Genomic DNA, 20,716 nt, shown 5'->3' on the forward strand with positions numbered 1-20,716 from the left:
GGGGTGCGATATCTGTTGTTGCGTATTAGGGTCTATAAGAAAGGAGATTCTCGATTTCTGGTGACGGTTTTTAAGGCGGGCATCCAGTAGTTTATGAGCCTTATTATTTTGAGAATAATATCTAGTTTTGGTTTTACGCAGATTTTTCTCATACTCTGACACCAAACTAAGACACAACTCTTGGCGTAAGCGAGACAAGCTGTCTGCCTGTTATTGGGATGGGACAGATTTGTTTAACAATTCAATCTTATTGTTTTGTTCCGAGAGGGAGGCAATTGTAGCTAGTCGTTGTTTCTTAACTATATGGCCAATCTGGATCAAGGATCCCCTAATGAACGCCTTGTGAGCATTCCAGAGCGAATTAATGTGTATGTCGTCTGTGTCATTAAAATATTCCCTAAGGTCCCTATCCAGTTCCTGTTTATATTTAGGATGAGAGAGTAAAAAGGGGTTACACCTCCAAAGGTATGTTAGACTAGCGTTGTTATGTTCTTCAAAGGATAAGGTTAAGGCTGCGTGGTCCGACCATTTAATATCTTCAATAGTCGACTCTCGTAAGGAGTAGAAGATCCTTGTCTACAAGGAAGATGTCAATTCGTGGGTAACTGTTCTGGGAACATGAGTAGAAAGAAAAATCTTTCTCAGTGCCGTGGCGCACCCTCCAGATGTTGTATAATTCTTTAGAACAGAATAGAGTACATAATGAGGTTTGGGCATATCATTGATCAAGGTACCAGCTAAAATGTGAGCAGTAAGAGACAGAGTCTATAACAAGAACATAAACATAGCAACTAAGGAAAAAGAACTGTTGTCCATATCAGGAAAAGGACACAAAATAAACAGCAATAGCAGTATAGCAGGATTGGGGGGGAAAGAGTCAGTCAGAGGTTCAACCAAGGTGCCTTGGTTATTCGAGGGTACCTTAATGAAAAGAAGTTGAAGTAGATCTGTATCCATTCATCCATTTGCAGAATGGGCTATCGTGAGGTCGTCAACGGCGTGGAGATTTGTGACGAGTTATCCTTTGCCAGTCTCCTGTAAGGTGTTGTGGAGGGTGGGTCAGAGGTTTAACCGGGAGCATAACTTCAATATCCCATTGTCAAAGTATAGCTGTGCTTTCAGACGGAGATCTGATGATGTGGAGGGTATTGTGGAGTGTTACCACCAACTTGACTGGAAAACCCCATCTATATAGGATTTTGTGCTCCCAGAGAGCTAGTGTGATGGGGGCCAATTGCCTGTGCATCTGTAAAGTTACTGCTGAGAGGTCAGTGTAGACCGAAATCATTCGGAATTGCGTTGGTATCTGCTCTTTTTTCCTGGTAACTGCCATAAGATGTTCCTTAATATGAAAGAAATGTATGCGTGCCAATACATTACAGGGGATGACGGCTGCCAGGCGTTTGGGTCTGGGGACCCGATGTACCCTGTCAATAATTAGGTCTCTCGAGGAACAATCTGGCAACAAGGTTTTAAGGACGTTTTGCACATATCTATTGAGGTCTTGCGGGGTAACTTCTTCAGGTATATCCTGAAGTTTAATGTTGTTTCGTCTCGACCTGTCCTCCATATCAGCCAATTTAGCCTTGACTTGAGTTAGATCTTCCTCTAGGTCGTAGTGAGTATCTACAGTATAAGATAAGGAGAGAGTAACGGCACTGAGTTTCGTCTCTGGTGTTGATTGCAGTCAGTTAGCCAGGGATACGGCGATTCCTGAGGCACCTCATAGAGCACGCTTGAGAGCCCGAGTCAGCTCCGTCTCGGTCCCCGCCAGACTGTCGAGGATAGAAATCAGTACATTTCGCCGATCAAGAAGCGTTTTTTTTTCTCCACAGCATCACGAGGGTTGTGAGGAAAATAATGGAGCAAGTTTTCGAGTGTAAGGGTAAGTGCACACACACTAATTACGTCCGTAATTGACGGACGTATTTCGGCCGCAAGTCCCGGACCGAACTCAGTGCAGGGAGCCGGGCTCCTAGCATCATACTTATGTACGATGCTAGGAGTCCCTGCCTCTCCGTGGAACTACTGTCCCGTACTGAAAACATGATTACAGTACGGGACAGTTGTCCTGCAGCGAGGCAGGGACTCCTCGCGTCGTACATAAGTATGATGCTAGGAGCCCGGTACTTGCGGCAGAAATACGTCCGTCAATTACGGACGTAATTAGTGTGTGTGCACATACCCTCAGGAGGAATTTTATCGCTGGTGAAGTCATTAACCCCTTAAGGACGCAGCCTAGTTTGGGCCTTAAGGCTCAGAGCCCATTTTTCAAATCTGACATATTTCACTTTATGTGGTAATAACGTCGGAATGCTTAAACCTATCCAAGCGATTCTGAGATTGTTTTCTCGTGACACTTTGGGCTTCATGTTCGTGGTAAAATTTGGTCGATATATTCAGTCTTTATTTGTGAAAAATTGCAAAATTTAGAGAAAATTTACAAAAAATAGCATTTTTCAGAATTTAAATGCATCTGCTTGAAAAACAGACGGTTATACCACCCAAAATAGTTACTAGTTCACATTTCCCATATGTCTACTTTAGATTGGCATCGTTTTTTGAACATTATTTTATTTTTCTTGGACGTTACAAGGCTTAGAACATAAACAGCAATTTCTCAAATTCTTAAGAAAATTTCAAAAGCCTTTTTTTGAAGGTGCCAGTTCAGTTCTGAAGTGGATTTGAGGGGCCTATGTATTAGAAACCCCCATAAAACACCCCATTTTAAAAACTAGACCCCTCAAAGTATTCAAAACAGCATATAGAAAGTTTTTTAACCCTTCAGGCATTTCACTGGAATTAAAGCAAAGTGGAAATGAAATTTGCAAATTTCATTTTTTCTGCTGAATTTCAATTTTATTCAATTTATTTTTAGTAACAGAGAAGGTTTTACCAGAGAAATACTACTAAATATGTATTGTCCAGATTCTGCAGTTTTTAGAAATGTCCCACATGTGCCTCTAGTGCGCTCGTGGACTAAAACACAAGCCCTAGAAGCAAAGAAGCACCTAGTGCATTTTGAGGCCTCTTTTTTATTAGAATATATTTTAGGCAGCATGCCAGGTTTGAAGAGGTGTTGAGGTATCAAAACAATGGAAACCCACCAGAAGTGACCCCATTTTGGAAATTACACCCCTCAAGGAATTCATTTATGGTTTTTGTTATCATTTTGACCGCACAGTTTTTTCACAGCACCTATTTGAATTGGGCTGTGAAATGAAAAAAATGATATTTTTTCCAATAAGATGTCATTTTTGATCAAAATTTCTTATTTTCACAGGCAACAACATACCCCATTTTGTTGCCCAATTTGTCCTTAGTGCGGCAATACCCCATTTGTGGTGATAAACTGCCGTTTGGGCCTATGGGAGGGCTCAGACGGAAAGGAGCGCTATGTGTTTGTTAGTCCAGATTTTGCTGGATTGGTTTTCGGGTGCCATGTCGCATTTGCAGAGGCCCAGAGATATCAAAGCAATGGAAACCCACCAGAAGTGACCCCATTTTGGAAACTACACCCCTCAAGGAATTCATTTATGGTTTTTGTTATCATTTTGACCGCACAGTTTTTTCACAGCACCTATTTGAATTGGGCTGTGAAATGAAAAAAATGATATTTTTTCCAATAAGATGTCATTTTTGATCAAAATTTCTTATTTTCACAAGGAACATCATACCCCATTTTGTTGCCCAATTTGTCCTTAGTGCGGCAATACCCCATTTGTGGTGATAAACTGCCGTTTGGGCCCATGGGAGGGCTCAGAAGAAAAGGACCACCATTTGGCCTACTGGAGCTTTTCTGGTGCTAAGTCATGTATGCAGAAGCCCCTGAGGTACCAGTACAGTTGAAACCCCCGAGAAGTGACCCCATTTTAAAAACTACACCCCTTAAGACATTCATCTAGAGGTGTAGTGAGCATTTTGACCCCACAGGTACTGTGTAAAAGATAATGCGCAGCAGATGGTGCAGTGTGAGATTTGCAATTTTATATATATATATATGCCATTTCAGTGTCCAATATAGTGTGCCCAGCATGCGCCACCGGAGATATACACCCCTTAAATTGTAATGTGGGTTCTCCTGGGTACGGCAATACCCTACATGTGGCTGTTATCAGCTGCCTGGGCATACGGCAGGGCTCAGAAGGGAAAGATGAGGGGGTAAGCTGTGCGGAGTGCATCAGGGTAAATTAAAAATCAAGGGATGTATGATACATTTTAAAACAACCTTTTATACAGAGCCCTGGTTTTTCGGGACACGTGTCACATTGATATATTGTGTCATCCCTTATCCCCCTCTTATAGCAGACTCTGCACCTCTTTTGACTCTTTCCCTTTCCACCGGTTTGGGGAACTTCTCCTGGAAAGTGTTGCCCTGGTACGATGCGTGTGGCCTCGCTCCAGAAGTACTGGGTGCCCCCCCTTCCTGGTCCCTAAAGATTAGATCTTGAAATTCCAGGAAAGTTCCCCTCTGGCCTGCACATCGACGTAGCAGGTACGCATTGTACAAAGCCATCTGTATGATGTGCCCGGCCAGCTTCTTATACCACACCGCATGGCGCTGTAGGGCTTCAGGACTTGATTTGACAAGTCCATCCCTCCCATGTACCTATTGTAGTCCAGGATGCAGTCTGGTTTGGGGGTGGCCTTTCCTTCATATATCCTAAACCTGTAGGTATACCCTGATGCACTCTCGCACAGCTTATACATCTTCACGCCATACCTTGCCCTCTTACCTGGCAGGTACTGGCGGAATTGAACCCTCCCTTTAAAATGTACCAGGGACTCATCAATAGAAAAACACTTCTCGGGGGTGTATGCTTGGGAAAACCGGGCACTGAAACGGTCTAATAGGGGTCTCCGTTTATACAAACGGTCAAAACTGGGGTCATCTCGGGGTGGGCACGGCTCATTATCAGTATAATGTAAGAAGCGAAGTATTGCCTCATTTATTTATTTTTTTAGGTTCCAGTTCATTTCTGAAGTTGCTTTGAGGGGCCCATATATTAGAAACCCCTATAAAACACCCCATTTTAGAAACTAGACCCCTCAAAGTATTCACAACAGCATTTAGAAAGTTTATGAACCCTTTAGGTGTTTCACAGAAATTTAGAGCAAAGTAGAGGTGAAATTTACTCTTTTTATACCATTTTTTTTATAACACAAAAGGATTTATCAGAGAAACGCAACTTAATACGTATTGCCCAGATTCTGCAGTTTGAGAAATATCCCACATGTGGCCCTAGTGCGGTAATTTACTGAAGCCCCGGCCTCCGAAGCAAAGGAGCACCTAGTAGATTTTGAGGCCTCTTTTTTATTAGGCACCATGTCCGGTTTGAAGAGGTCTTGTGGTGCCAAAACATTGGAAACCGCCCAAAAGTTACCCCAATTTGGAAACTAGACCCCTTGAGGAATCCATTGTAGTTTTCTTGGGGTGCATGCGGCTTTTTGATCAGTTTTTATTCCATTTTTAGGTGGCGTGGTGACTAATAAACAGCAATTCTACTATTGTTTTTGTATACTTTTTTTTTTACAGCGTTCACCGTGCGCTATAAATGACATATTCACTTTATTCTGCGGGGCGATACGATTACGGCGATACCAGATGTTTATAGGTTTTTTTTATGTCTTATGGCGTTTGCACAATAAAATACGTTTTGTAAACAATCATTTACTTTTTGTGTTCCTTATTCTAAGAGCCATAACGTTTTTATTTTTCAATCAATAAAGCCGTGCGAGGACTTATTTTTTGCGTAACGAACTGTAGTTTCAATCAGTACCATTTTTCGGTACATGCGACTTTTTGATCTCTTTTTATTCCATTTTTTGGGAGGTGAAGTGACCAAAGAATTGTGATTCTGGTTCGGTTTATTAATATTTTTTTTTACGGCGTTCACCGTGCGGGATAAATAATGAAATAATTTTGTAGTTCAGGCCGTTACGGACGCGGCGATACCAATTATGTACAGTTTATTTGTTTGTTTATATATTTTTATTAATAATAAAGGACTGATAAGGGAAAAAGTGGGACTTTTACTTTTATTACTTTTAAAACTTTTATTTTCTTATTTTTACACATTTTTTTTTACTTTATTACTTTGTCCCACTAGGGGACTTGAGGGCAGGAGGCCCTGATCGCTATTCTAATACACTGCACTACATGCGTAGTGCAGTATATTAGAACTGTCAGCTACTCACTGACAGCAAGCATAGTGGGTCCTGACGTTGTCAGGACCCACTAGGCTTCCGTCTATGGCATAGCCGGACGCCATTGTTTGGTGTCCGGTTGCCATAGTCACCATCGCCGGCCGCTATCGCGTAGCAGGCCGGCGATGGCGGATTAACCCCTAAGAAGCCGCGATCGCTATTGAACGCGGGTTCTGAGGGGTTAATCGACGTGGGAGCTCCGCGATCGGTCCCGGCACATTGAGCAGTGATAGTCTGCTGTCGGAAACAGCAGCTATCACAGCTCATGAACGCGCCCCGCGCGAACGGCGCCGTGTTTACTCCATGACCTACTATTAGGTCACTGAGCGCGAACGCTACAGTTAGCATGACCTAATAGTAGGTCATGGAGCGTTAAGGGGTTAAGGTGCCGGAGGTAGACGTTCAAGCAGCCATCTCACTCAACAGCCAGCCCACGCCCCCATGTCGTCTGCGCTATTGATTACGTCAAAAGCAACGGAACCCTGTCACAACGGTGACAAACGGAAACCATTAGCAAAGTTTCCGTCACCATTGAGATCAATGGACATTCAAACGGAAGTTAAGGCCTCGTTTGCCTTTCTGTTGAAGGGTTCCTCCGACGGAACCCCTCAACGGAAAGTCAACGCTGATGTGAACACAGCCTTATATGTAAATCTATATATAAGGCCTAGTTCATTCTGAAATTTTTGCAGGCAGAAAATTTTATTTTCTGCCAGCGTTGATTTTTCACTTTGCATCGTTGTTTGACGATTTTTTTACCGTAGTCTTTGTGGCAGTTTTTGCACGTGGATGTGGAATCTAATGCAAGAACTGCCGCAAAAAATGTTTAAAAATGAGTGCCGCAGATATTTTCTGCCTCCCACTGATTTTAAAGGGAAGTCAGAGACGGAAACCGCTCGAAGAAAGAGCATGCCGGTTTTATTTTTCCACGAGTGGCCAAACGCCATCCTGGAAAAAACGCCTCTGGCTTACATTTAAATCAATGGAAGGCAATACGGGCTGTTTTTTGGCGCTCATTTAGATGCGGTTTCTGCCAAAAAACTAAGTGTGAACTGACCCTAATGGTATGTGCACACGATAGCAGGCATTTACGTCTGAAAAGACAGACTGTTTTCAGGAGAAAACAGCTGCCTCGTTTCAGACGTAAATGCTCCTCCTCGCATTTTGCGAGGCTTTTCTGACAGCCGTAAATTTTGAGCTGCTCTTCATTGAGTTCAATGCAGAACGGCTCAAATTACGTCTGAAAGAAGTGTCCTGCACTTCTTTTGCCGAGGCTGTATTTTTACGCGTCGTCGTTTGACAGCTGTCAAACGACGACGCGTAAATGACAGGTTGTCTGCACAGTACGTTGGCAAATGTTGTTCAAATGAATGGGCAGATGTTTGCCGACGTATTGTAGCCTTATTTTCAGACGTAAAACAAGGCATAATACGCCTCGTTTACGTCTGAAAATAGGTCGTGTGAACCCAGCCTAAAGTTTGAGATGTTGAGAGGGAGACATACCCTTTGAATATTAGGGTATGTTCACATGCTGAGTCAAAAATGTCTGAAAATACGAAGCGGTTTTCAAGAGAAAACAGTATGGGTATGTGCACACGCTAGCTACCTTTTACATTTGTAAAGACAGACTGTTTTCAGGAGAAAACAGCTGCCTCGTTTCAGATGTAAATGCTCCTCCTCGTAATATACGAGGCGTCTTTGACGCTCGTAAATCTTGAGCTGCTCTTCATTGACTTCAATGAAGAACGGCTCAAATTACGTTGCAAAGAAGTGTCCTGCACTTCTTTGCCGAGGCAGTCATTTTACGCGTCGTCGTTTGACAGCTGTCAAACGACGACTCGTAAATGACAGATCGTCAGCACAGTACGTCGGCAAACCCATTCAAATGAATGGGCAGATGTTTGCCGACGTATTGTAGCCCTATTTTCAGACGTAAAACGAGGCATAATACGCCTCGTTTACGTCTGAAAATAGTTCGTGTGAACCCAGCCTTCCTGATTTTCAGACGTTTTTTGTGCCACTCGCGATTTTCGTAGCGTTTTTCGCAGCGTTTTTTACGGCCGTTTTTTGGAGCTTTTTTCAATAGAATCTATGGAAAACGCCTCCAAAAACGTCCCAAGAAGTGTCCTGCACTTATTTTTTGCGGCCGTTTTTTTAAACGCATAAAAAAACGCAGCGAAAAACGCTCCGTCGGAACAGAACGCCGTTTTCCCCTTGAAATCAATGGGCAGAAGTTTGGAGGCGTTCTGCTTTAGATTTTTCGGCGTTTATGGCCCGAAAAATGACCGAAAATAGGTTGTGTGAACATACTTAGGCTATGTTCACACAGAGTATTATGACGAGTTTTTTGACGCGGAAACCGCGTCGCAAAACTCGGCAAAAACGGCCCGAAAATGCCTCCCATTGATTTCAAAACTGAGTAAAACTGCCTCGCGGGAAAAAGAAGCGACATGCCCTATCTTCGGGCGTTTCCGCCTCTGACCTCCCATTGACTTTAATCGGAGGCAAAGAAAGCGTATGTCGCAGTGTTTTATGCCTGCGGCGCTCAATGGCCGCGGGCGAAAAACGCCGCGAAAAACTCAGAGAAAATCGGCGTGCAGGGAGAGGAAAATCTGCCTCAAACTTCCAAACTGAATTTTGAGGCAGATATTCCTCCTGCAAAATACTCCGTGTGAACAGTGTTCATAAAGAGTTTTTTGCAGGAGGAAAATTCCTCCTGCAAAAACGTCTCCAGACGTTTTTTGCACAGTGGTTTGACAAAAACTCGTCAAAACACTAGTCGAGGCATTTTTTTCCCGTCTATCACTTATTGAAATGGGGTTTTGGAGGCGGAAACCGCCTGAAGATAGGTCATGTCGCTTCTTTTCGGTTTGTCCGCTCGCGGTTAAAAAACGCTTCTGCCTCCCATTGAAATCAATGGGAGGCATTTTCGGTCGGCTTTTGACGAGTTTTGCAAAGCGGTTTCCGCGCCAAAAAACTTGTCAAAAAACTCAGTGTGAACAGGGGCTTACAGTTTTTATATGACCGATTTAACATCAACCTGGTAATCATAATCCTGTTGAGTGACTCATCTGCTATATAGCAGTAACCATACTATAAACAGTAAATAGCAATATAAATATAATATACCCTGGAAACAGTAATATAAAAGTGAGCAATTTGCACTATACAAACCCCTGTTCCAAGAAGTCTAGAGAAAGGCAAGAACAAGTCCATACTTGTATTCCAAAGTTAACACCTTGCCGTCGTAAACAACTTTCAGATTTTAATTTTTGTTTTTTCCTCCCCACCTTCCAAAAGGCATAACTTTTTTATTTTTCCGTCGATAGTCCTATGAGGGCTTGATTTTTGCGGTACGAGTTGTAGTTTTTCGTAGCGCCATTTATTGTGCCATATAATATACTAGGAAGCGGGGAAAAATTATATGTGGGGTAGAATATGAAAAAAACAGCGATTCCTCCATTGTTTTTTGCTCTTCGTTTTTATGGAATTCACTGTGCAATTAAAACAACATGTTAACTTTATTCCGCGGGTCAATACGATTACGGCGATACCAAATATATATAGTTTTTTCTCTATTTTACAAGTAAAAAAAGTCTAAAAAATGTATTTATTTTACATTTATTTTGTGTCGCCAAATTCTGAGAGCCATAACTTTTTTATTTTTCCGTCAATTAAGTGGTATGAGGCTTATTTTTTGCGGGATAAGCTGTAGTTTTTAATGATACCATTTTGGGGTACATGCGACGTTTTGATCACTTTTTATTCAATTTTTTGTGGGAGATGGTGACAAAAAAGTAGCGATTCTGGCATTTTCAAATTATTATTTTTTTACGGCGTTCACCGTGCGGGTTAAATAATGATATATTGTAATAGTTCAGACTTTTACGGATGTGGTGATACCAATTATGTTTATTAATTTCTTTTTTTTACTATGCTCTAGGGGGGAAATGGGAAAAGTTTTTGTTTTTTTTAACTTGTAATTTTTTTATTCTTTTTACATAAAAAAATACTTTATTTTGCTAATTTTTACTTTTTTATTAGTCCCCCTAGGGGACTTCAACCAGCGATCGTTGGATCGCTTGCACGATATACTGCAATACTAATGTATTGCAGTATATCGTGATTCTTACAGGCTTTTATTATGCCCTGCCGGAGGCAGTGCTTAATAGCAGCACAAAGATGGCGGACCTGGGGGCCTTCATTAGGCCCCCAGGCAGCCATCGCCACCCCGCTATTGCAGTGCGGGGGGCGTGATGAGCTGCTAGAGGGGTTCACCCCCCTTTTCTAACTATTTAAATGCCGTGGTCGCTATTGATTGTGGCATTTAATGGCTTAAATGAGCGGGATCGCGCTCGATACTGTAACATACAGCCGACACCCGCATCGTATGAAGCGGGTTCACTCCGTGAGCTCGTTCCATACTTCCCTTACCCGGCTATGACGTATGGATATGTCAAATGTCGGGAAAAGGTTAACTATGGTCAGGGCCGCCATCAGGGGGGTATTAGGGGTACTGGTGTGAGGGGCCCGGCCAAACCTAATTGAAAGGGGGGCCCGGCAACTGCCCCGACTTGCCTTTGGTAGAAAAAAACGGGCCCCTGCAATGGGGCCCGTTTTTTTCACCACAGAATGTCGTGAGCTGCGGGCCCCCCCTCTCATCATGGGGGCCGTCGAACCGCCCGCCCGCGCGCGACCAATCGCGCACACAATGAAACTCCCGCGCGTGCGCACTCGCGAGCGTCCGCGAGCGCGCACCCACGAACGTCCGCACTCGAGACCGCCCGCGCACGCACCCACGAAAGCCCGGAAGCGCGCATCCGCGACAGCCCGGAAGCGCGCATCCGCGACAGCCCGGGCGCTCCCAGATGCGACAGCACGCGCGCACCCACGAACGAAGCGCGCGCAGCCGCGCACACACTTACCTGGAGCCTGGAGATGAAGAACTGGACGTCTAGACCGAAGACATCGCCTGAAGAGGGCTGGAGTGGGTCCAGCAGCTCTTCTGACACAGTGAGTAAAATGTCTCAAAGTGCTGTTTATGTATGGCCCTGTTCACACAGAGTATTTTGCAGGCAGAAAAAAAATCTGCCTCAAAATTCCTTAGGCTATGTTCATCGCAAAACTCGGCAAAAACGGCCCGTAAATGCCTCCCATTGATTTTAATGGGAGGTGTCGGCGTCTTTTTCCCGCGAGCAGTAAAACTGCCTCGCGGGAAAAAGAAGCGACATGCCCGATCTTCGGGCGCTTCCGCCTCTGACCTCCCATTGAATTCAATGGGAGGCAGAGAAAGCGTATTTCGCGCTGTTTTTTCCCCCCGGCGCTCAATGGCCGCGGGCGAAAAACGGCGCGAAAAACTCCGCGAAAATCGGCGTGCAGGGAGAGGAATATCTGCCTCAAACTTCCAAACGGAATTTTGAGGCAGATATTCCTCCAGCAAAATACCCCGTGTGAACATAGCCTTAAAGAATTTTGAGGCAGATTTTGACCTGCCCACACTATCTTGCCGCGTTTTTTGCTGCGTTTTTTGCCCGCGGCGATTGAGGACAGCAGACAAAAAATGCAGCGAAAAATGCATTTTCACGCAGCGTGTGTCCGTGTGTCCGCTGCGTAAAACTCACGACATGTCCGATATTTGTGCAGTGTTCGCGCATCACGCACCCATTGAAGTCAATGGGTGCATGAAAATCACGCCCAGCACTTCTGCAGCAGTATAAACTATGAATGAAAACAGAAAAGCACCACGAGCTACAAACAGAGTGTCATAATGATGGCGGCTGCGCGAAAATCACGCAGCCACGTATCATACGCTGCTGACACACGGAGCTGTTATGGAGCTTTTGCATGCGCAAAACGCCACGTTTTTTGCGCGCGCAAAAAGCACACGCTCGTGTAAATCCGTCACTGTCACTTTCCGTTGCGGGTTCACCCGACGGAAACCTCAGACGGTACCACGGAACGGAAGCAAACGGTGATGTGAACAGGCCCTAACACAAAAGTTTTGTATTTTTTTAAGCTGCTTCACAAAAAAAAATAATTCCAAATTCTACTGAACCAACTGCCTATTTAGAGACTGGCAGCAGCTCCAGGAGCGACATCATAAGGGACACACTAGGCGGATATGCTGAGTAAAACTACACAGCTTATCCGCCCCGGTAGCCGCAGGGAATTCCGACAGCAAAACCGCACCAAATAGTGGCGCAGGTTTGGTGAGGCGTGTCCGCTGCGGGAATCCTGCAGGGAAAAAAAAGTTTAGACGTCCCCCGGCCGTAGTCCTGGTGACGCATCTCTCTCTTCTGAACGTAGCCCCGCCTCCTGGGATGACGCTGTAGACCATGTGACCGCTGCAGCAGTCACATGGGATGAAGCGTCATGACAGGAGGCCGGGCTGCGCTAAGAATAGAGGATCGCGTCACCAGGACTACGGCCGGGGGAAGTCTAAACTTTTTTATAAATTTAAAAAAGTGCCTTTTTTTTTTCTCATTTGTGATTTTTGCGGCAGAACCGCAGCATTTCCGCAACAGAGGAGCGGCGATTCCACAGAATACATTGACATGCTGCGGCTTAAAAAGCCACAACTTCAGGTCAATTTTTTTTGCAGCGTGTGAATGAGATTTGTTCAAATCTCATCCACTCGGCTGCGACTGTAATACGCTGCGGATTTTCCACAATAAAATGTGTTGCATAAAATCGTTCATGCCTAGTGTGTTCCTACCCTAAGGCCGGATTTACACGAGCGTGTGATTTTTGCGCGCGCAAAAATGTGGCGTTTTGCGCATGCAAAAGCTCCATAACAGCTCCGTGTGGCAGCAGCGTATGATGCGTGACTGCGTGATTTTCGCGCAGCCGCCATCATTATGACACTGTTTGTATGTTTGTAGCACGTGGTGCTTTTCTGTTTTCATTCATAGTTTATACGGCTGCGGGAATGCTGGGCATGATTTTCACGCACCCATTGAATTCAATGGGTGCGTGATGCGCGAACAATGCAAAAATATAGGACATGTCGTGAGTTTTACGCAGCGGACACACGGACACACGCTGCGTGAAAATCACTGACATTCTGCACGGTCACATAGAGTAACATAGGTCTGTGCGAGGCGCGTGAAAATCACACACGTTGCACGGATGTATTACACATTCGTCTGAATAAGCCCTAACAATAAGGCCCAGTTCACAGAGTTTTTGGGCCATGATATTGACTCGGACACTGCGTCAAAATCAGCGCCAAACAACTTCCAAAACCGCCTCCCATTGATTTGATCTGAAATCAATGGGAGCCAGTCGCGGAAAAAAGAAAAAGCAGCACGTCCTTTCTTGCCGCTGTTCCGCCTCTGACCTCCCATCGAATTCAATGGGAGGCAGAAAATTCATTTTTCGCTGCGTTTTTTGTCTGCTGTCCTCAATCGGCGCGGGCAAAAAACGCAGCAAAATAACGCGGCAAGATAGTGTGGGCAGGTCAAAATCTGCCTCAAAATTCAGTGCACGGTTCCAGGCGGTCGCGGGTGCGGGTGCGCATGCGCGGGAGTTTGCGGGTGCGCGTGATCGGTCGCATGGGTGGCGGTGTTTGACGGCCCCCATGACGACCCCCATGCTACCCAGGGCCGCCATCAGGGGGGTATTAGGGGTACTGATGTGAGAGGCCCGGCCAAACCTAATTGTAAGGGGGGCCCGCAGCTCACGACATTCTTTTGGTGAAAAAAACGGGCCCCATTGCAGGGGCCTGTTTTTTTTTCTACCAAAGGCAAGTCGCGGCAGTTTGCCGGGCCCCCCTTTCAAATACGTTTGGCCGGGCCTCTCACATCAGTACCCCTAATACCCCCCCTGATGGCGGCCCTGGGTACCATGATATAGTGCTGGACGGAGTACCGTTAACAGGCGGTGCCACGGTAGGGGGGCCCAGAAAATTTAGCTGTAGGGGGCCCTGAAATTCCTGATGGCGGCCCTGACTATGGTTACTATCAGGGCTGGGCAAGTATGACCTAAATCACGATTAATTGAACATGTAACGTCGATTACGATTATTGAACGAATATTTAGGCCACAACCCTTTTTCATGCTACGCCATTAAATTTATATGTATCCCCTGGGCATGCAGTATACTACTGTACATAATATACCCCTTGACACTGCCCTGACACAGTATATTGCCCTTATAGTTCTCCTCACACCAGTATAATACCCCTATAACTGCAACCACACAGTATAATGCCACTATATCTGCCCTCCACAGAGTATAATGCCCTTCATAGCTGCCCTCACAGAGTATAATGACCCCATAACTGTTCTTCACACAGTATAGTGCCCCTCATAACTGCCCTCCACACAGTATAATGCAGCCATAACTGCCCTCCACACAGTATAATGCCCTCATAACTGTTCTCCACACAGTATAATGCCCCTCATAACTGCCCCCACACAGTATAACGCCCGTATAATTGCAACCAGACAGTATAATGCCCCTATATCTGCCCTCCACAGTGTATAATGCCCTTCATAGCTGCCCCCGCAGAGTATAATGCCCCTCATAGCTGCCCCCACACAGTATAATGCCCCCATAACTGTTATCCACACAGTATAATGCCTCTCATAACTACCCTCCACACAGTATAATGCCCCATAACTGCGCTCCGCACAGTATAATGCCCCCATATATGCACCCCACACAGTATAAAGTCCCCCATAGCTGCCCCCACGCTTATAATGCCCTTACAGCTGAGCCCAATAGCGCCTGATAAAAATAATAATATACATACTCACCTAACCCCGTTTCACTGACGAGTGGAGGAGATCCCTCTGCTTCTCTGGTCTGTGCGGCGCGACGCAGACAGGCGCAATGACGTCACTGCCTTGCATCTAGCGATACATAGGGAATGGTAGAGCAGTGACCTTACGGCCCTCTGCTCTACCATTGGATTCAACTGGATCTGCGTCCTGATGATGCAGATACAGTTTAATCTGGGAGAAAATTATTGATAAAACCAAAACTCGCAAGATGACGTCGATTAATTGAGCTGAATTTCGATTTCGATTAATTGCCCAGCCTTAGTTAGTATTTTCAGAAACATCCTTGTCTGTTTGGAACCAATATTGGTAAACCGTAACAAATTGTGAAGCTTTTGTCATCTATAGATTTCATGGTCCTGTGTCATTTCCAGTAAGCCTTCGTTTGTGGAATGTTTTAGTAGATTGATCAGTTCAGGTTCCACTGAACAGTCAGATATGAAGCTTAACGTTCTAGATCCAAGTCATTGTAAATTTTCCAACTTCACATCATGTTGGAGCATTTTTCTGTGACTCCCATCACTTTATTGTTTACTTTGTATATGGAAGGCGCTGTGGCTTAGTATTTAGCGCTGCTGTCTTCAAGCACAAGAACCATTCGCTTGAATCTGATTGGAACATATCAACCCCATATGATATATTCTCTTAGCGTTTGTGTCTGTTTTCTCAAGTCTCAAACATTAAAGCCATAACCATTTACCTTCTGTAAAATTGACCACGGCATTTGCATATGGTTCTTCATAATCTTGTTTTTTTTTTTTTACTAGATTACTAGATTCTGAATGGCAACAATACAGGAAGTCATTAAAGTGGCACCCGGCTCTCCATAGTGCCACGTGTGCATTATTATTGAATTTGACTTTCTAACAAATCAGATCTATGTGCCATCCTAGATCCGTGGAAAGCTTTCTGAGGGCATTATAATGACTGCCAGTAGGATGGCTTTAGGTTTGTGTTATGTTATAATATTGAAGTACAGTGGGCTGGATTATGGTCAATATTTACTGAAGGTCTCCCTACTTTGTACATATTTTATGCCACGATTAGTATTTTTGGATGAATTTTCATATTTTAAGCTGCTGAGTAATGGGGATTACTGGATTATATTACTTTTATGTCACAGTACTGTATTTATAGAACACTTTAGGAAATTCTAAGGCAAAATTGTGGGTTTTTTCCGTCTATCATATCTATTGGCATATATAAATATTGTAACAATAAGATGCTGTTATTTTTATGAATCGCTACATTGTGAGTCATGCGTGTTCCCAACAAGTGCGTCCAACAAAAGGACATTCATCCTGTCAGCAAATTGTAGATGTGACAAGAGAAGGAGCAGAACTCACTGTTGCTCAATATGTCATTGAAATTCTTTGAAATTGTATTAGTTGCACTTCTTGCAGCCCTATGTAAAATCACAGATAGCAAATACCACATAATATTGACAATGGGATCGGACATATTACATGACCAAAAATATATAAACTGCTAACGGCTCACAATTTACACCACATCATGTATCACAATAGCGCTTGTTGCCCATAGCAACCAACTACTATCCATGTTTAAAGGGATATTTCGGGCATTTTTTTTTTGTCTAGCCTCTTATTCATTAAAAATAAAGGGCTTTCTATTTATACGAGGACACTCTTTTGGTATACATTTACCCCCTAGAAACTTATGGGAACATTACAGTACTTGTACTGTTGTATGGCCCAAACATGGCTTGAATAGGGTCTAACGTTTTCATGGTTTTTCAGATCTTTTTGTTTTGAATTTATCCATTAATATTTTACCCATTTATGTGTTTCTTTACAGAATGCGGGCCAACAGAAAGCTGTGCTTTACTGTGGCAGTCTTGGTGCCAATGTCTTTCATATGCTTTCATGTGTGGAACAAGTCCGACAAGGTGGTAGCTGTCTGGAACAGAGAAGCCCCCGAGGATGTACTGGATACCAATCTTTTGCAGCCACTTGAAAAATATGCTGGGATATCCTTGAAATGGAAAGATGAAGTACTAGAGTATGTATTCTGCATTTTTGTGTAGACTCTGCATTGTTTACAGTTTGATGAAAGTTTATTGCAATCACTGGGAATTTTTTTCTGCCAATTTGAAGGTCTATGTAAGTTACAAAATTTGCAACAGTGAAAAGTATTTTTCTCATGGAAAATCATGTCAATCATTGTAAATATTTTTCAATGTTCGCGACTTCAGCAAATGTTCTGACAGGGAAAGGTATCAAAATGCTAATCAGAAAGGGGACAAATACTTACATCAAAGACCAGCTCTACTGTGAATCAAGACTGTGACTACACCCAAATGTTTATACACATGTCCGTATTACAGATCCATTTATGGCGTCAGTCGCGTGCTCTTGGTCCACACTGAACCAGTTTTACATGAAGGCACGCAGAGCATTTTTTCTACTTATGGATTCCATATGAATCTGTAAACAAAACAAAAAAATAGATTTACCCCTTATGGGCCTTAGTTAATTTTTTAGTTTTTTGCCTCTCTGCCTTTCAGCAGCCATAACTGTTTTCGTTTTTTCATTGATGTCGCTATATGAGGCCTTGTTTTATGCAGGAGAAATTGGTTTTTTTTTTCGGCGCATTGGGGGTGGTAGAAAAAATTTACTGTGTAAATTATATAATTTCTTTTTTGCAGCGTGAATACAGGAAGAAGCGATTTTTGGAATTTTTTTGTTTACTTCTTATCCTATTCACATTTCACGTTAAATAACGTCTCAAATTAATTCTTTGGGTTATCATGGTCGTGTAGATACCTAATATGTGTCAGTTTTTTGTTTTTATGTAATGGATGGGCAATAAAATATATTTTAGGCTAAATAATAGCTTTTCTGGCCTTTTTTCTATGACATTTTTTTTTCAATCCCATGAAGAGAACTTTATTTACCACTTTATTTTTGACTTATAATGTATTAGCATACTCCTGTATGCTAATATATTACACTGTCTCACTATGACACAGGCTACTCTTAGGGCAGGACATAGTGCGTCCTAACAGTAGGCATACTGAACAGACAGCCCTGGGGTTCTCTCCAGGTTCCCAGGGCTGACTGCAGAGGGTCCCCCTTCGTCTCCGATCACGTCACTGGAGTCCGCTTTGATCATGACGTGGTCACCGTCAAAGGGTTAAGCAGCTGGGGTAGGAGATTTTTCCGGCCCCAGCTGTATTTAGAAGTCTGCTCTAAGTTCAGCTCCAGCTTAGAAGATGAGCGCTCATAAACGTTTTCTACAGACTGGGGACCTACACCGCCCACCGTCAAAAGATCGTTAAGGGGTTAATGCAGCATCGCAGGTATAGGCTTTGACATGTGTATGAGCCCTTAAGCTAAATTTACTCTGCGTTTGCACTGGTTTATGTGTCAGGAAAGGCACATATGTCAAACCTATTCGTAGGCCCCCATTAACCTAACGGCGCCCAAAGAGTGTAAGTATACTTTTTAAAAACTATATAAGATTGTGCAGTCAGTTTTTAACATAGGAGCCTATAGGAGATGGATGCCACTGTATGCCTATAGAGTGGCATCTGTCAGTAGTATACGTCGGGAAATACTCCCAGTATATACCTCAGACGTGAACTGCAAACGCAGTGTAAATAGACCCTTTACAGTATAATCATTAACAGGGACATAACACGGAAAAATTTAGTTGAACCTTCATAAGTCAATTTGCTCTGTGTCCAATTATTATCTAACAAGACTTATCACATGTCGAAGACATAACAGTCACAACATCAGCCACTGCTTGTAATTTTTATTTGTATCACTTGACAGATTAGATTTATTTTTTTTATGTATTTTTAGGATATACCTGTATATTATATGCAGTCAAAAAATGTATTACATTCTTTTATATTTAAGTCATATCACCAGATCCAAGGACACTGCACATTAATTGTATTCACAACATGTTACTCACAGGAAACAATTATTACTCAATGACTATGCCCATATCACATGAAATAGAAGGAACAGAGGGATGAGCTTATAGGTTTATATTAGACTTCCCAAAAATAAACAAATCTTACCCTTGAAATTTCAAAATGACAAATAGAATGTGGTTATCATAGCCTGGGAAAAATATATTACCTATTACCCAATTCCAGCATGGTTCAGTGGTTAGCACTTTAGCCTTGGGTCCTTTATTCTAATGTGACCAATATAATATTTACATGGAGTTTCCATAATCTCTGTCGGGGGCATTTATCATGAGAGGATTTTTTGAAGACCGTTTTGTGTCTAAGGGTTTGTGCACACGTAGTGTTTTCAGCCGTTTTTCGGGCCGTAAACGTCCTGAGAAACGGCTGAAAAATCGGAAGCAGAACGCCTGCAAGCATCTGCCGATTGATTTCAATGGGAAATACGGCATTCTGTTCGGACAGGGCGTTTTTTTACGCCTCGTTATCCAAAAATGGCACGTAAAAAGACGCCCGTGGAAAAGAAGTGCATGTCACTTCTTGGGAAGTTTTTGGAGCCTTTTTTCATTGACTCTATAGAAAAACAGCTCCAAAAACAGCCGTAAAAAATGCAGCAAAACACGTGAGTTGCTAAAAAAAAAGTCTGAAAACCAGGAGCTGTTTTCACTTCAAAACAGCTCCGTATTTTCAGACGTTTTTTGATCAAACTCACGTTTTTCACGGAAGTTTTTTTTAGCTTTTTTTCTATAGTCAATGAAAAACGGCTCAAAAAACGGCTCAAGAAGTGACATGCACTTTTTTTTCGCAGGCTATTTTTTTTTTACGCGGCCGCGTAAAAAAACAGCCTGTCGGAACACAATGCCGTTTTTCCAATTGAAATCAATGGCCAGATGTTCGGAGACGTTCTGCTTCCAATTTTTCGTCAGTTTTTCGTCAGTTTACGGCCCGAAAAACTGACGAAAATAGCCCGTGTGAACATACCCTAAGAGTAGTCTTTTGCACCTGTAAATTTTGACAGATCAATCTCCAACTTTTTACAGAAGGCTCTCCAAAACAATGAAACAAATTGTACCCCTCTGTCCAAAACAATATTGACAGGGACCCCATGGAGACGCAGGAATTGTTTGACAAACAAGGTAGCTAACGTCTTGGCATTGGGTAGTTTGAGGGGCACAAAGTGGCACATCTTACTAAAGCGGTCTACTACAACCCACACCACCGACTTGCCTTGAGATGGAGGCAAATCGGTGATAAAATCCATGGAGATATGGGTCCAAGGTCTCTGGGGAATGGGCAAAGAATGTAGTAAGCCCGCTGGTCGGGACCTGGGAGTCTTGGACCTAGCACAAACCTCACAAGCGGCGACGTAGGCCTTAACGTCTTTAGGCAACCCAGGCCACCAATAGTTTCTGGCAATGAGGTGTTTGGTACCCAGGACGCCTGGATGACCAGATAGTGCGAAGTCATGGTTTTCCCTAAGTACCCTTAGCCGGAATTGCAGGGGAACAAACAGCTTGTCCTCAGGAAGGTTCCCGGGGGCTGAACCTTGATCAGCAGCGATTTCTGAGACTAAATCAGAATCAATAGAAGAAATGATTATACCAGGAGGCAGAATACAAGCAGGATCTTCCTCCGAAGGGGGGCTGGCCATGAAGATACGTGACAGTGCATCGGCCTTAATATTTTTAGACCCAGCCCTATGGGTAACCAAAAAGTTGAATCTAGTAAAAAATAGCGCCCATCGAGCTTGTCTCGGGTTTAGCCTCCGGGCAGATTCTAGGA

The 20,716-nt window shown here is 43.5% G+C and overlaps 1 protein-coding gene across 2 annotated transcripts in view; it reads left to right on the plus strand.

Moving 5' to 3' along the window:
- The window catches only part of B4GALNT1 (beta-1,4-N-acetyl-galactosaminyltransferase 1), a 178,768-nt gene that overhangs the window by 66,473 nt on the left and 91,579 nt on the right, over window positions 1–20,716 (plus strand). For both annotated transcript variants that reach the window (XM_075851967.1, XM_075851966.1), the window contains exon 2: window positions 16,810–17,013. In XM_075851967.1, coding sequence (XP_075708082.1) covers window positions 16,811–17,013 — 203 coding nt within the window. In that variant the 5' untranslated portion in view covers window position 16,810. The remainder of the gene's footprint in view (window positions 1–16,809; window positions 17,014–20,716) is intronic.

Source organism: Rhinoderma darwinii, chromosome 2 (genome assembly GCF_050947455.1).
Source record: "Rhinoderma darwinii isolate aRhiDar2 chromosome 2, aRhiDar2.hap1, whole genome shotgun sequence".
NCBI classification, from domain to species: domain Eukaryota; kingdom Metazoa; phylum Chordata; class Amphibia; order Anura; family Rhinodermatidae; genus Rhinoderma; species Rhinoderma darwinii.